The sequence below is a fragment of the Glossina fuscipes genome, unplaced genomic scaffold (genome assembly GCF_014805625.2).
Source record: "Glossina fuscipes isolate IAEA_lab_2018 unplaced genomic scaffold, Yale_Gfus_2 61, whole genome shotgun sequence".
In the NCBI taxonomy this organism is placed as follows: Eukaryota; Metazoa; Arthropoda; class Insecta; order Diptera; family Glossinidae; genus Glossina; species Glossina fuscipes.
Window position 1 is genome coordinate 2,744,239 of NW_023998433.1, and position 16,166 is coordinate 2,760,404.

At 34.9% G+C, this 16,166-nt stretch overlaps 3 protein-coding genes across 7 annotated transcripts; 1 reads left to right on the top strand and 2 right to left on the bottom strand.

The window, feature by feature from the left end:
- Positions 1-9,878: 9,878 nt before the first annotated feature.
- On the top strand, positions 9,879-13,031 carry LOC119637877 (putative aldehyde dehydrogenase family 7 member A1 homolog). Its single transcript, XM_038034273.1, has 3 exons — positions 9,879-9,972; positions 11,266-11,899; positions 11,958-13,031. Exons 2-3 carry the CDS (start codon positions 11,267-11,269, stop codon positions 12,957-12,959), a joined length of 1,635 nt encoding a protein of 544 aa, XP_037890201.1. The 5' UTR covers positions 9,879-9,972; position 11,266; the 3' UTR covers positions 12,960-13,031.
- LOC119637878 (rRNA N6-adenosine-methyltransferase METTL5) lies at positions 12,997-13,806 on the bottom strand. The gene is made up of 3 exons (XM_038034274.1): positions 13,657-13,806; positions 13,461-13,592; positions 12,997-13,403 (listed from the first exon to the last, which is right to left on the bottom strand). The coding sequence occupies exons 1-3, from the start codon at positions 13,786-13,788 to the stop codon at positions 13,023-13,025; spliced, it is 645 nt and encodes a 214-aa protein (XP_037890202.1). The 5' UTR covers positions 13,789-13,806; the 3' UTR covers positions 12,997-13,022.
- LOC119637879 (SOSS complex subunit C homolog) lies at positions 13,773-15,339 on the bottom strand. 5 transcript variants are annotated; one of them, XM_038034279.1, is made up of 4 exons: positions 15,090-15,339; positions 14,303-14,473; positions 14,116-14,252; positions 13,773-14,039 (listed from the first exon to the last, which is right to left on the bottom strand). In XM_038034279.1, exons 2-4 carry the CDS (start codon positions 14,331-14,333, stop codon positions 13,854-13,856), a joined length of 354 nt encoding a protein of 117 aa, XP_037890207.1. In that variant the 5' UTR covers positions 14,334-14,473; positions 15,090-15,339; the 3' UTR covers positions 13,773-13,853. The 5 variants fall into 5 exon arrangements, with proteins under 5 accessions (XP_037890207.1, XP_037890203.1, XP_037890208.1 ...); XM_038034275.1 differs by having other exon boundaries at positions 13,773-14,054; XM_038034280.1 differs by having other exon boundaries at positions 13,773-14,054; positions 14,116-14,231; positions 15,090-15,337.
- Positions 15,340-16,166: the final 827 nt, after the last annotated feature.

The window sequence follows — 16,166 nt, forward strand, 5'->3', positions numbered from 1 at the left end:
AGAGAAAGAGGAGATTAAAAGCAGCTTTGGCGAGAGTCTACTAGTGTTCACCTCTTATGTGATGAGATCTTTTAATACCCAAGATTTCAAGTAAGTATGTAAACATTACTTGTTTCCATGGTAAGTACAGGGAATTTCAATGGGCCGAGTGAGAATATTTCAGTGACGATATACTTATCACTAAAGGGCCAAAGATATATTCATTTTGTTGGAACGTTTGCGACGCCCAGAAGGTAGCTTCAGATATCCCACAAATCCTCAATCGATTTATGTCCGCCTGCGTAATATCCGTTATAAAGATTCACCTTGCTGCAGAAATGAAGCTGTCGACTTCCAATTTGGCAGAAACATTAGAATTTCTTGCGTGCAAGTTAGTATTGAAAATAGGCCAATTGCGGGAAGGGCATGCCTGCAGTTCCTCGTAAACTGAAAACTCCTCTCTTTTTCAAAAGAAAAAAAGAAGTCTTTTTGCTTATTATTAATAAACTACAACAGATAAACCCAAGAAATTTATGCGTATATTCCATGGACGATGTATAAACCCTACTATGTATATAAATTCTTAGTCAGTCACAAATTCTCAATGCACAAAGGCATATCCATCTGGCCGTCTGCTTAACTATGTCGTATCGGTGGTAAACATTCTCCCGTTCGCATATAGATATCGCCTACAAACTTGCAAAAGAACTGTAATATGAGGTTTTAGATTAGCAGTCTCGTTGAATTTTTTTTTCTTAAAAAATAATGCAGCCGTGCTTTGATAGGATTGTTAAGTTGTCGCACGAGAAAAAGTTTAACGGCGAGAGATGTGTTGACGCCATTTTTGTCCTGTTTCTTTGGGTTGGGCTTGAGATTCGTTACGGGTGGAGCAGAACTGCAATTGAAATAAAAGGGGTTGTTGGATTTTTGTGACGGATAAAAGAAGAAGAAGTTTTTGGGTTTAAGAAAATGAAAAAAATTGAAAGTTTGATGGTTTTGATGTGTGTCAGGAAGAAAAAATAATTAATTTAAAAATAGAAAAGAAACAAAAAAATATTAAATAAAGGAAAGCAAAAGATGCAGTGCTAATTTAGTGAAAATTTCGATCAAAAGTTTTAATATATATACATTACACTATAATTGAACGTAACATTAAGCGCAAAGGAAGCCTAACAAAAATAAAAGGATTATTGAAAATAATAATTAAACTTAGGTATTTAAACAATATGCAATTAAAACTACTAAGAATAAACATGGCTAAGTATTCTTGACAATAAGCATTTTGTTTGCCTTTTTATAAAATCAAAATCTAAGGACGATTAACATTTTGTGTGGCATTGACGTTGTGTTGGACATAAATTTTATAAAATCAAGACCGTTTAGAACATATTGAATGCAGAAGTGGCTATTTTAATTAATTATGATTGTATGTGTGGCAAGAAGATTAATACACCAGAGTAAATGTGGAAACAGAAAACTTAAGGGATTAGAAAAATAAAATTTTTTCTAAAGTGAATCAAGAGAAAAACAACAAAGAAAATTTTATGTGCTAATAAGAAAGAGTAAAACAAATTTTGTTAATAGGTAATTCATAAACAAACGTGTATGAATTCTTCTTAAGTAAAGAATAGCCTGAAAGAAAAATAAAACAAAAATAAACTAATTCCTAAAAAAAAAAAAATTTGTAATGAAACTTTTTTCTTCTTTTGCTACTGTATGCTATATTGAGAAAGATGGAAAAAGACAACGTTAATCATAAAAATGCAGATTTATAAAAAACACCGCAAAAACGTCGCAAACTGAGACCTACTTTGGATGAAGTTTTTTAAAACACAAAATATATCAAGAATTGCACGCCAAGTTCTTGCAAAGGAAAGTACAATTTAGACGACGGCGACCAATGGGGTGGTGATACTGTCATGGTAAAAATGTGCCAAGAAGTGGGAGCTGGTTGTTGTTAAGTTATCAAGGATTATTGACATGTTGAATTTGAGTCGCGTACGTCAATTACCTTTACTAACTCAATTTTCTTTTTGTGTTTGTACCGCGTAAGGAGTATATTTGTATTGACGTGTCTTAACAGCACGGGATTTCCTAAAACTTATTAATACTTAAAGTATTTTATATTATAGATTATTACTCTTAAAAATGTGCTAAGTTCTTTTTTTGTAATGAAAAGAAAGTACATTGAAAGTGGTCTTTGGACCTAAGTTACAGATCTCCCACAAACTTTTTTTTAAGCCATAGGGAGACCAACAGGCAGGATGGCACTAGGATCCTCGTTTACTTCGGCTTCATCTGTCCGCTTATTCGATAAGGGAAAAGTACGTGCAATTTCTTTGGTTGTAACTGTTCTAGGAGTGTCCATGAGCAAAGATATAGAACCCCTTTTACATCTCACGAGCTCAGCTAAGACAGCTACGCATAACACATAGGCCTCTATTCTTCTTATAGTGGCACTGTAAGGTTGTCCTAAAATGTTTTTGGATAACATCTTTACATGCAAGAGGACGTAAGTACACTTACCACTAGATTGGTTAGATAAAATTGGTGTACTGGTGTGGTTTCACAAAATTAAGTATAGTAGACACACACACACTCCGGGTTACACAGAAGTGGCGTCCAGCGCGTGGCCGGAACATTAACGTAGGGGCACATGGTTACAACAGATATCTATGCGGCAAAAACTAAAAACACCTTTGCTTTCCGTCTTTTTCCGTGTACGTAACGATCACTACTTACTTCACTTAACCGAAATCATTCTTTTCTTTTTGCCTTTTAGTTCATTATGCAAACAATAGGAGGAGTGTATATATAAACAATAGTTTATGTTGCGTTTAACTTCAATATGACTTTCATAGCATTGTTGTCATCCAACGGCGGTCTTCAACTTTCCTTCCATTTGAGTACTAGTAATGATGTTCATCTCCTTTCTTCTTCACACATAGACATGCAGAATCATTGCTTTTACTTACTTCGCTACTAGATTTAGCACATTTATTATCTCATTCATACTAACGGAAAGTATATAATTATTATATACATATTTTGTTTTTCTCATTTAGTAATATATAACATATATATTTTTTTTTATTTTATCTCTCTTTATTCCTTTTTTTTTAACTCATCTTGGAATTTTATAACCTACGTTTTTACTTTTACTTATTTATCGTACTTTTAATTTTACTCGTAAAATTTAAGTTATTCATTGTGTCTTTTAAAAATTATTGTTGTGAATTTTTTTTTTTTATCATCTGGTCTTCTTTTCTTTTTATTTTGTACGTCTTGACTTTTTTACTGGGTTTTTAATTTTTTGTTTGTAAAACCCAACTCTATATTAGGGTGTTCAGCTCATCTTGATCATTCTAAATTGTTTCTCCTCATTTTTTTTTCTAAATTTTTTCCTATTCATTTTTACAATGTAAATATGGAAAATCTTTTCAAGGTGAGAATTTTCGTAAATCATGTTAAGCTGTTTTTTGTTCCAGTGGCACTTTCAAAAAAAGTTTAAAAAGATTGCACAGAAAATGTTTAGTTCTTTATTTTGTTAATCAAGAAATTTAATTTGCTAATCAAGAAATTTTGTCCTTTTTTCTGAAATATTGTTTCATATCTTTTATATTGAAAATCTCCATTTTCACTCCTTTCACACCAAATATTTACTTTTCGCAAACCACTAACTAATTCATGTCCGATCCCTTCGTGGTGCTAGCTCCAACTCAAGTGACTCTTCGCTGTTCGACTTTTTTTGCACTCATCCCTCTCCTTCTTTTTCTGTTTTCTGTCGCCGATTGTCTTGTTCTGCCTCCTAGTATTTCGATGTTTGTCAATGCTTTAATGAGTATAGATTTGTAAATAGCGAGACTGATTGCATTATGCAAAACCCATTCTTATGTTACTTAAACGGACTTTAGACTTTTCTCTTTTTATATATAATTCCTCTCCTTTAAGTACTACAAGAAGAAATTTTTCTATAATTTGTAAACGATAGTGCATGCATATGTTTTTATGTTCAGTAGAGTGTTCGTATTAATTTTCCAGTTCATTTTTTCCTTTTTTTATCAGCAACTTCTTGAGTTTTTCTTTCCTTTTTTAAATAAATTATCTTAAAATTTTCTTTTATTTTGTTTAATTAATTTTTCTTCTAGACACATTTCTTACTTCGTATGATGTTCTTTTTCTTTCCCTTCCTCAAATGGCGTTTATTTTTCTAGGATGCTATACTTGTATTCCTCATTTTTAATTAATCCGGTTCTATTACTTTCACTTTTCATTTAATCCATTTATTGAAATTCGTCTTAATTATTATAATTCGTCTTAATTATTATAAGTCTGGCAACTCTGTCGCGCTGTATAGCCGTATATATTTTGTTTCGGCAATTAATATTTTAATTTTTTGTTGAATTTCGTGGCTATTCTGCCTTATAGTGTGTGAATTTATAATATACTTTGAGAAGAAAGTGAGTGAATTCAAAGTAAAAGAAATATTTTTTCTTTACGCTTTGAATCATTTGAATTTTGCAAACAAAAATTTTGAGCTTTGATATAAATCTCTCTTTTTTTTTTCTTGTTTTCTCTCTCTTTATCTGTTATTTTTTTGCTGTTTGGAGTTTGTGTTGCTATTGATCTCTCGTTACAGTGTCAACCTAACAGAGAAGTTTTGCACTAATTGGTTGATAAATTTTTATGTTCAGGATTTTTTTTAGTGATTTGTGTGTCTGTTCTTCATAATCCACAACTGTCTTTTTGACAGGACATGGAGTGTTTATATACACCTTGTCGGGCGAAATCAAGCCCGGATTCTGATAGATTCGTTTCTTGTTGGCTCTGCGAGCGCTTTGGTCATGCAAAGTGTGCCGGTATTCTCGGCCGTGCTGCTGGCGCAGTCGCTGATCCGTCTAAAGGCTTGAGATGGTCATGTCCTGACTGTTGGCAGCGGGACATTAACTGTTATTAACTTTTCACGGAGACCCGTTATGGTTTCACGGAATTGAGTAGAAATCTCGGCTCCTTGTGGGAAAAGTTTGAGCTCATTAAGTCTAGGTTTGATGAGTGTCGCTTTATTGGACACTCATCTTCTACTCGTAGTGTAGCGTGTGGGACGTCAACTCTGGCTTTCTCCAAATCTAATTCGTTGGTACAAGTTACCGCTCCCTCTAATTCTAAAATGAACAGTAATGTTTCCGATATTGCTGAGTCGGTTGGTAGCAAAACAGTTACAAACAAACCGGCAAATCCATCGGTTTTAAGCTACGCTGAAGTGGCAAGGGTATCTCCGCCCAGAGCCGCCACTCACTCTAATCAAGCGCCATCGCCTAAAAGTAATGAAGAGAAAAATAAATCATCCTCTCCTCCTGGCTGTTCGCGTGTGAATGCTGGTCACCAGACTGGGCAAGTCTCACAAGCTGCCGGTACAAGGGCGATAACCCCATCTTTATTTTCCCCAACTCGAAACTCTCCTACCGTGAACCCCCCTCCTGTTCCAAATAATGACATTTGCTTGAAGGCAGTTCCTCCCAGAAAAGCAATATTTGTGTCAAGACTGGCACCTGAAACATCGGTGGATAACATAAAAGGTTATCTGGCGACGAAAGTCCCATCAGTTAACTTAAAGCGTGTTAGCATCTTCAAAATGGCTCCTTTTCAAGCTAGGGCAATCTCCTCTTTTAAAATTTTAGTTCCGACTGAAAACAGTGATATGTTGTTAAACAAATCACTGTGGCCAGTAGGATCCTTAATTAAGGAATTTATCCCTCGAGATCGTCCCCGTAATACCAAGGCAATAGTCTTGTCGCCTTCAAAAAACTAACTGTTTCTTCAGGCCCACTATCTCTCATTTATCAAAATGTTAGGGACCTAAATTCGAAAATTCGTTCCACTTTTCTAAATTCAGTGAGCACGGAGTTTTTCTGTTTGGCCTTTACTGAAACTTGGCTAAAACCCGATCTTCATTCGTCGGAACTTTTTCATAATTCTTTCCGAGTGTTTAGAAATGATCCAGTGAATCGCATTGGTGGTGGTGTATTAATTGCCATATCTGCGTCAGTCCCATCCAAATTAATTGAATTTCCCACTTCTCCTGACGTTGAATTTATCGCTATTCGTGCGAATACGCCTGATAAACATCTATTTATAACCTGCTCCTATATTCCCCCAAATTCCGATATCTCCATTTACAGGAAACACGCTTCCCTCATTTATGAAGTGGCCAAGCGATCTAGACCCACTGACTTGGTCGTTGCATTGGGTGACTTCAATTTGCCTCAAGTCACTTGGTGTAGCACTGATAATTCTGGCTGTTTGATTCCTACTTCAACGTCTGATAGGGCTGTTGTGTTCTTTAGTGAATTGTTTGATCATAATTTGGGTCAATATAATCGTATCCCTAATTGTAATGGTAGACTGCTTGATCTCTGCTTTGCCAATTTTCCCAAGATTTACGTAAATCGTTGTCCACCTTTTAGTTTACCTGAGGATCCTTATCATCCATCAATATGCATTTCCTTTCATCATATTAATGATGGTTTGTTGAAATGCCTTAATGTGCCAAATCAAACTTTTTTAAATAATTATTATGATTTTCATAAAATCAATATTGTATTACTAAAACATCGTCTTTCACATCTGACGCTTGATTTCTCAACCGGTAGTATTGAAAGCTTATTGCCATCGTTCTACAATACATTAAATCTAGCTATTGCTGCATCTGTTCCGATCAAGCATTGTCGACCTCGAAGCAGGTGTCCCCCGTGGTTTAATAAGACAATTAAATATCACAAGAATAGAAAAAACTTGCTATTCAAAAAATATTCGAAAAGTGGCTCTGCGCTCGACTATGTCGCTTACTCGGTGGCGAGGCATAGATTTAACTCCCTCAACCATCATTATTACTGCAGATACCTTCAGTTCATTAAATCCTCTCTGTTTGCTAATCCTAAATTCTTCTTTAAATTTGTTAAGTCTAAAAGAAAAATGTCCACATATCCCTCTCATGTTTCTTTTAATGGCTCTGATTCCTCGGATGATTTTGAAATCTCAAATCTATTTGCTGAGTATTTCCGACGTAACTTTTCGATTGCTAATTTCGATTTATCAGCAAACTACCCATATCCTATAACTAACTCGGTTTCAATACCTAACATGGTTATTTCGGAAGATGACGTTTTTAAAGGGTTGAGTTCTCTAAAATACAGTTGTTCGCCTGGAGCTAATGCCATTCCATCATGTGTACTTAAATCTTGCGCTGTCGAGTTATGTGGTGTGATCTCAAAGATTTTTAACATGTCCTTGTATTTAGGTGTTTTGCCTTCATGTTGGAAGAGTAGTTTCCTTATTCCTATCCACAAGAGTGGAAGTAGACAATTTGTTGAGAACTACAGAGGCATAGCCAAGTTGAGTGTCTTGCCCAAGTTGTTCGAGCGTATTGTGACTCAGCATTTGGCCTTTGCTATTAATTCGTATATTTCTCCGCACCAGCACGGCTTTCGTAAAGGGCGATCTACAGTCACCAACTTGTTAGAGTTTACCTGTCGTATTTTCAAGGCTTTTTCTAGTGGCTCTCGTACAGATGTTATTTACACTGATTTAAGCAAAGCATTTGATATGGTTGACCATAGACTACTTATCTTTAAACTCCAAGCCTCTGGTTTCCCACCCTACTTAGTGAAATGGATAAGCTCTTATCTGCACAATAGATCCTTCAGGGTTTTGTTTAACTCCATCACCTCGGATGAATTCCCCGTTACGTCTGGCGTACCTCGAGGAAGTCACTTAGGTCCTATTTTATTTAGTTTATACATTAATGATCTCCCATCGGTGGTTAATTCCAGCCAGATCTTAATGTATGCGGATGATGTGAAACTGTTTTCTTCCTTCTCTGTTGAATCGCAATCACATCAGCTTCAAGGTGATTTGGATAATTTTGTTGCATAGTGCTCTCTGAATCTTCTGAAACTAAATCTGAGTAAATGTAAGAAGCTTTCATTCTCAAGAAGAAAGTCATTCATTACTCAGTATTTCATAGATTCGCATAAGTTGGAGGACGTCGATTCGATCACAGATTTAGGCGTTCTATTTGACCATAGGTTACGTTTTAACTTGCATATTGAGCTCTCGATTAGCAAAGCTAGGTCCGCGCTTGGTTTTATAAAAAGGTGGTCCAAAGAGCTTGATGATCCCTACATTACGAAAAGGCTGTACATGTGTTTGGTTAGACCCATACTCGAGTATGCCTCAGTTGTATGGTCTCCTTCATATAGGTGCTACGTAGATTCAGTTGAATCTATTCAAAAGCAATTTTGGCTGTTTGCCCTTAGAAATTTGGGTTTGGATCCAATTGCCTCTTTTCCTCCGTATTAAAATAGGTTGCTTCTGCTGTCCCTACCGTCTCTTGAGAAACGTAGATTTGTTCTTGGCGTTTCCTTTCTAATTAAAGTAATAAATGGTGCTATTGACTCGCCTTCATTACTTGGTGAAATAAGCTTTAATGTCCCTAACCGCTTCTCTAGGCACTTTATCTTGGTTAAGTTTAATCAGTGTAAATTTAATAATGGACTGTTCAATCCGCTCAGAGTCGTTTGCAAGAACCTAAATGACGTCTACCACTTATTCTCGTTATCGGACTCTTTAAAGTCCATTAAAGCAACATTGCTTAATACGCGCGGTTTACCTATGTTGTATTTAAACTAGCTTTTATCCTTAAAAAGTCGTTACGTTTCGAAAGTGAATTATTGTCAATTTATTATCGGTTGCCAGGCTTATGCATGTTTGCGATGGCTTAGGGGTTCATTTGCAATTTGGTCCTGTACAGGTTGTAAGTGTGCTCCTATGCTGATAGTGTACATGCCTTTTTTTCTTTTTTCTTTTTTTTTTCTTCTTATTTGTTTTATTATGCTTATACTCAATTTTATTGTTAATTAATATAAGTTTTGCATTAAGAGCCAATTGAACTCGACTGTTATTTGGTTAGTTGATTTTCTAGTATAAGTGGAATAAATAAAATAAATAAATAAATAAAATAAATAAATAAAAGCGAAGACTCCCATTCAGGTATGAAGAGAAAATTATTTTTAATTTCCTCCAAGGTTTTTAGAGATTTTTTTTCTTATTAAATTATTGATATAAAAAAATGCTTTCGCGATTTCTTTCCTTTTCATTTTTTTTGTACTGATGCCGAAGTGCTTGAGACTTATTCACCGTCTGTTCAGTTCTTCCCAATCCACTAGCATGTCAAAGACTGAATTTTTACTCCCAATTGCGAACTCGCTTGATCTGTCTCGCCAGTGTTCTCTGTTGTCTCGATAATAAAAAAGAAACATGTACTTTGCTTATACAAAACCCACCCTTATGCTGTACAGACGACCTTTGGACTTTATTCTCTTTTAATAATTCTCTCTTTAACTGGCGCCACTACGCGAGCCGAGAATTATGAAAAGAAATCTGGATTAACGGAATTCCGTTATTAAATGTAATACTAATCTTTTTGTGAAGAGCAGAGAAGAAGCCAACCGACAGAAACCCCTACAATCCGTTACAATCTATGAAATTCATTTAATTTTCCTTTTTTCTCGGAATACCTAATGATTCAGAGAATTTTCACAATAGAAATAGTGGGATTTCGAAGACCTGCTTGCATCCTTCCAGCGAACTAACAAAATTAATATAATATAACAGAAATGAAGCACTGCTCCCTTCTTTCGTATAATTCTTATCATCAATTATCATATCAGTAAACAATAATACACATGTAAATATACATATATATACACCATTGATGTTGCGATCATATGTCGGTTCATTGATAAGCACTTAGTTAGCAATGGAAAGCAGTGATATGAAGAATGAAAAATACGTATATTTATAAATCAGTTTACCATAGAACTTCTCGCTGAGCGTTATTTTAATTTTGCGACTTTAGTTTCGTTCAGGTTGTTTATTCTTTAAATAATAATTCTAATTCTTATTAATTCAATTAAAGATATAATAGAAAGCTAAGTAAGTAATGTATTCAAGCAATTGTACCAAAGATTAACAATCAATTCTTATATATTAAGGGACAAGGCTGTAAGTATAATTCCGAACGTCTTTGCCGATGAACGCACCATATGTACATATATCTTTTGACTTTTGTTTCAGTAAGAAATGTTTAGAAAACAGTGAAATGATAAGAATTTTTTTTTAACCGAAGGTTTTGAACGCCTTCCATAAACTTTCTAATTAAATTTCGAGATCAACATTTAAAAATATCGCAAAGAGATGGTTAAGTTTTTCCTTACTATTATCGACAATTCTTCTCCAAGTTCCAATTTAAGTCTTTAGATTTTAATTAATAAATTAAGGGCAAATTTTAATCCCCACTTTTCGGAACTTCAAAGTTATTGTCAAAGCGCAGTTCTTGTACATTACAATGAAATGACTCGAAAATGAGGCTAGAAGTTCCGTAAAATTTCACTTGATTTATCTCTATCTGTCCGTCTGATGACTGTTAAAATAGCAACCGTTAAAAAAATTGAAGTAGAGGACTAACTACATATGTTGCTAAGTGACGGCCAAAAATCCAGTTTAGAATAGTAGCAAGACTTTCTCAAGAAACCTTTGATAGTTTCAAAATTAACAAAACTCATAATATTCTTAAGCATAAAATTTGTAAATATTAGAACTAATAACCTAGAAACTACAGTAGATATCGATATAAAATTTAAAGCAAATATTTAATTGAGTTACACATACTTTGAAAGGGAACTCCTTCTACTTAGTGCAATATTGGTGAAGAGACCCTTATGACTTATCCAAAACGTATACAACTGTCGTAAAGATTTCAAATCACTAAATGAGTGTCGCAGATTCGATCCAAATCTCTCTCATTTTAATGATAAATCGTCGCTAAGGCAAATGCAAAAATAAAAAGTAATAAAAATATTTTTAATTGTTGTTATCTTATCGAATTGTCGGAGATTATTAATTTAGAATAAAAACTATTTGAGAGTGCATGTGTTTGTTTAGCTTGTTTGTCTAAATAATGGACGTGTAAAGAAAATCAGTTAAATATAGCTAAAAATTGTAAAAATTAGTGCTTACCATATATGATTTATTTAAATTTTTCTTGGTATTTACTTATTTTTAAATACTTACGACTTTTTGTTATTCAATTAACGGTATTAAAGAAAATCATATTGAACCATCTTTTTACTTTCCTTTATGAGTTTATTTGCAAGCGTTCTAGTGATTCTACTTAAAGTAGGAATTATGCTCTTCCGTTTTACTACCAATCTTCCTTTTATATTACAGCATGGCCCAACTTCAACGCGCTTTAAGCTTATTTCGCTCACTGCCCCCTATTCAAGGCTTAGCCACTTTTCATTCAAGTTCGAAACTAAGAAATGAGTGTTACTTAATTGATTCGCCGGAATATAGTTTTCTGAGGGACGTCGGCTTAGAGCGTGAAAATCCTGGCGTATTTGTCGGCTCCTGGAAAGGTTCTGGGCAAGTGATGATTTCGGTAGATCCGGGTACCGCAAAACCAATTGCGGCGGTGCGCATGGGGACTGTACAAGAAATGGATGAGAGTATACGTGCAGGCGTAGATGCCTACAAAGAATGGTCTAAAGTGCCGGCACCTGTTCGTGGTGACATCGTTCGACAAATTGGTGATGAATTACGTAAATACAAGGAACCATTAGGTAAATTGGTCAGCTTGGAAGTGGGCAAAATATATAGTGAGGGGCAGGGTGAAGTTCAGGAGTCTATTGATATTTGTGATTATGGAGTGGGCTTGTCACGCATTTATGCCGGCCAAATTATCAATTCGGAACGTCCTGACCATACTATATTAGAAGCATGGCGTCCTTTGGGTTTGATAGGTGTTATATCAGCTTACAACTTTCCGAATGCAGTATTTGGCTGGAATGCCGCGATAGCTTTGGTAATATAAATTTTATCTAGTATTTACTATCTAAGCTTATCTTATCTTTCCACCGCAGACAACAGGCAATACTGTATTGTGGAAAGGAGCCCCTAGTACTTCGTTGGTATCTGTGGCTACTACTAAAGTGCTGGCTGAAGTATATAAACGGAACGATTTGCCGCCAATTACCACCTTGTGTCAAGGCGGCGCAGATGTGGGACAGAAAATGGTTTGTGACAAGCGAGTAAAACTGGTATCCTTTACGGGTAGTTGCCAAACTGGTCGCAATGTAGGTGTTGAAGTACAAAAACGCTTTGGCAAAGTTATTTTAGAATTGGGAGGCAATAACGCTTTAATTATTGATGAGAGTGCAAATTTAAAGATGGCTCTGGACGCTGCCCTATTCGGTTGTATAGGCACGGCAGGTCAACGTTGCACAACCACTCGCCGCATTATTGTTCACCAGAAGCTTTATGACAAATTTTTAAAGGATCTGACCAATAAATACAAGCAAATTCTGTCCCGCATAGGTCATCAATTGGAATGTAACACTTTAGTGGGGCCCGTGCATTCGCAACAAAACATTGATAATTATCAAGCCAGCTTAAAAGAAGCACTAAGCTTAGGAGGTACCGTGGCCTTCGGCGGCAAAGTTATTCCACGTGACGGTTATTTTGTGGAACCTACAATTATTACTGGGCTACCGCATGATTCACCGGTGGTCTACCGAGAAACCTTTGCACCCATTGTGTATGTTTTGAAATGCAAATCCGTAGAGGAGGCTATTGCCTGGAACAATGAGGTGGATCAAGGTTTGTCATCCGCTATCTTCACAGAGAACGTAAACCATGTCTTTAAATGGATCGGAGCCCAAGGTTCAGATTGTGGGATCGTTAATGTTAATACAACTACTAACGGTGCTGAAATTGGCGGCGCATTTGGCGGTGAAAAACACACAGGAGGCGGACGTGAATCAGGTTCGGATGCTTGGAAGCAATACTGTAAGCGAGCCACCGTTACTGTAAACCATTCCGGTGACTTAGCCTGCGCTCAAGGCGTTGTTTTTAATATTGAATAAACCAATTGTCTATTGAAATTATAGAAAATCTTTATTGTTATAGATGTAAATGCAAGTGCAATACTACGTTTCCTTTTCGCCAACAGCAAAACGCCAAAAATCGACCTGTATGTCTTTAGATTGATATTTATGAAATTTATAGCTACTTTCAATATTATATTTAAGCTCCGCCACTACTTGACCCTTCACATGCCAATCTTTAGCTTTTTTGCTAATATATTCCCGAGTAGAGGTCTTATGCAAAGAGTATACGGCGTTAGTAGCTAAATGAATGCCAGCTTTAATAAAAAGAACATCTAGACCAGGATTATTTTTCGTCCCGAACGGCGGATTAGTGATAACAGTGTCGAACACATTTTCCCACTTTCGTCCTAAGGATAAAACGTTTTCTTGTATGCCGTCAATAGTAGGTATTTCCATTTCAGTAATATTAGAATGAAAAACCTGCAAGAGCTTTGTTAAAGCGAAAAGGAAATTTTAATAAATATGTTAAAGGTTTACATTTAGAGCTTCCGGATCCAGCTCAAAGCCAATAGTCAGCGAAGAACCCAACAAAAATGCTCCAATAGATAACATCCCGCAGCCACAACCCAAATCACCCACAAGTTTACCGTCCAAATCATCATAACGAGTCTATTTAAAGTATTCTTGTTATAAAAAATTTGCTCTAATTCAGACACCAATCGCAAATTTTTACCTGGATATTGTACAAAACGCAGCTAGCGATGTGGGCTGGTGTGCAATATTGTTCTAATAGGACTTTTGGATTTTTAAAACCATCCAATCCTTGCAGAAATTCTTCTAGGTTTTTCATTTTTAAACGAGCCATTAGAAAAGGTTTAAATCGAAAGCGAAGTGCAATTGATAAAATCGTTGACCTTCGTATGATTCTGTTTATTTGACTGTGTGATTAGCCGGCGAAGGGTCCAAGCGCGGTAATACGGGTATGAAGGAGTTACCGTAATGTGAATCCTGAGGTATAAAATAACCTAATGTAGTGGCACTGGTGGGATTAAATACTGAACGTGGCACCGTTATAGCACCACTACTTTGCGCAAACTCGTTGGGTTGATCTAACAACTGTGTTGGGGGCATCTATAATTGTAGTTTCTGTACTTGACCACACAAAGATAATCTTTCAGAACCTTTCCCTTACCTGGTTGATAGCTGCTGTTAAACCACCGCTAAGACTACTTATATCAGCTACTGGCACACCCTTTTGTAAGAGTTGACGTTTTAATTGCAAATCTTCCAGTATTTTACGATTAGTTTCTGCTTTCAAGGAAACAAAAACTGAAGGGTTCGTAGATGTACATAGACTGCAGGTGAACTAATCCACTTACCTTGCTGTGCCCCCAATGTAGGAAAAGCCATCAAATTAATTTTTGCAATGATAAAAAACTAAAGACGTAAATACTTTAAAAGAAAAACAAAACCTCCAAAAAATGCAGAATTATTTTCACTATACTTCTTGTTCTTATTATGTAGATTCATACGTACAGTAGTTTGCTAGCCTATGTGAAAATAACAAGCCGGTACGAAACAAGATTTCAGAACAAAGAATAACGAATATTATTATTAATAAGTAATAAATATATTTAAGCAAACGTGAAAATTTTTTAAATTAAATAAACAAGCAATATATCTCAAATATTTAATTTGTTCGTCTATTAGTATTTTTAAACAAAATAAAAAAACAACTGTGTAAAAATTTCGGAAGAATTTTGAATACTTTTTAATGGCCATACGACTCTTTAGAGAAGCCTTGATGCTGCCCCTGGGGGTAACATTAAAAAAAAGTAAAAGTGTTATATATATATATATATATATATATAACACAAATATGTAAGTAGAGGGCATATGGCCCTTGTATTTTATAAACAAAAGAATACTTTTTTTCTTAACGAATTATGCACTTTTTTCAATTTTCGCGCTGTTCATTTATATATCAATAAATTAAGATTCTCTAAACATCATCTTTAGTTATTATGCCAATCCCTAAGCGCATTTGCACTTCACAGATAACCGAAAGTTAACTAATACCTTGAGCCACTTCACCTATATGATTAAAGACGTAGATTATTATTCTTAAAATTTTTCTTATAAAAAACAAATGTGTAGTTTGCTTACGACAGATCATGAATATTTTTTGCGTTTCAAATAAGAAATAGTAAAAAGAATTTTTAACTTGTAGCGATCTACGATATATATTTTCATTACAAATTTCGCAATTAATTATAACAAGCGTGAGAATGACCATGTTTATACGGCAGTCACGTTTGAAAATGTAGATAAGAGATTATGTACACAGTTATATCGTAAACATTTAATTTATTATCTTCGAACTTCCGTGATGACCCAATATAATTCTATAGAAAATGAACAAACGAAAAAAAATTGGCTACAAGAAGGGCAATTGTTTGCGAAACTTATCATATTGAGGAAAAAAAAACTCCTGTAACAGCCGCAGAATAGGGTTTTTCTATTAGTTATGGAAAAAAAGGTAACCGAGTACTAATATTTACGAAGGCTGCATTAAGTATATATTACATTATGACAGCTATTTTGAAAAATACTAAAGAAGACAACACTGATGCAGTTTTCACGAGGTTGGCAAACATTCACTTAATGGAAATGTCCATCTAGAAAGAAAATATATATATAATCGAACTTGAGACGAGGATGATAATATAAATAACCAGCATATTTAAGCAATGAAAAGGATGGATTGTAGAGGTTGCATATGTTTTACCAAATAAAAAATTCTTGACTTACTACCAATTATGCTATTTGTTGAATTAATATTAAACAAAGTCCATGTCTTTGTTTCCTTTTTATCGTTTGTTGCAATCGGATCTTGTTATGTACAGCAAGCACAAAAAAACAAGTATCACATATTACGCTGGACGCCGCTTGCATTAAGCATCATGAATCTAATGCCACAATAACTTGATGCATGCATTTACGTACAATTGAATATGTAGCTTTAAATGCATTACTGTAATAATGCAGATAGAAGGAAAACTTTTAATTTTGCTGCATGCTTTTGCGTTGACAGAGAAAAGAATGATATTTATGTAGACAAAATCAAATCCTAATATGATAAGAAACAAACCCTCGAATTTGTAACAGCCAATAATCAAAGTAAAAAGTGAGTGCGTTTAATCATCTTCTAAATTGTTTTTTCTCTAAGTACAAGTAACAAGC

What these genes read in the sequence shown, in the direction of transcription:
- LOC119637879 (XM_038034275.1), bottom strand. Translation starts at nt 14,333, where the DNA reads ATGGCTTTTCCTACATTGGGGGCACAGCAAG. An exon ending in TACATTGGGGGCACAGCAAG is followed by an intron (nt 14,253 to 14,302) that starts GTAAGTGGATTA and finishes CGAACCCTTCAG; the next exon opens with TTTTTGTTTCCTTGAAAGCA. An exon ending in TAACAGCAGCTATCAACCAG is followed by an intron (nt 14,055 to 14,115) that starts GTAAGGGAAAGG and finishes CTACAATTATAG; the next exon opens with ATGCCCCCAACACAGTTGTT.
- LOC119637878 (XM_038034274.1), bottom strand. Translation starts at nt 13,788, where the DNA reads ATGGCTCGTTTAAAAATGAAAAACCTAGAAGAATTTCTGCAAGGATTG. An exon ending in GCGTTTTGTACAATATCCAG is followed by an intron (nt 13,593 to 13,656) that starts GTAAAAATTTGC and finishes TACTTTAAATAG; the next exon opens with ACTCGTTATGATGATTTGGA. An exon ending in TGGATCCGGAAGCTCTAAAT is followed by an intron (nt 13,404 to 13,460) that starts GTAAACCTTTAA and finishes AAGCTCTTGCAG; the next exon opens with GTTTTTCATTCTAATATTAC.
- LOC119637877 (XM_038034273.1), top strand. Translation starts at nt 11,267, where the DNA reads ATGGCCCAACTTCAACGCGCTTTAAGCTTATTTCGCTCACTGCCCCCT. An exon ending in GGAATGCCGCGATAGCTTTG is followed by an intron (nt 11,900 to 11,957) that starts GTAATATAAATT and finishes TTTCCACCGCAG; the next exon opens with ACAACAGGCAATACTGTATT.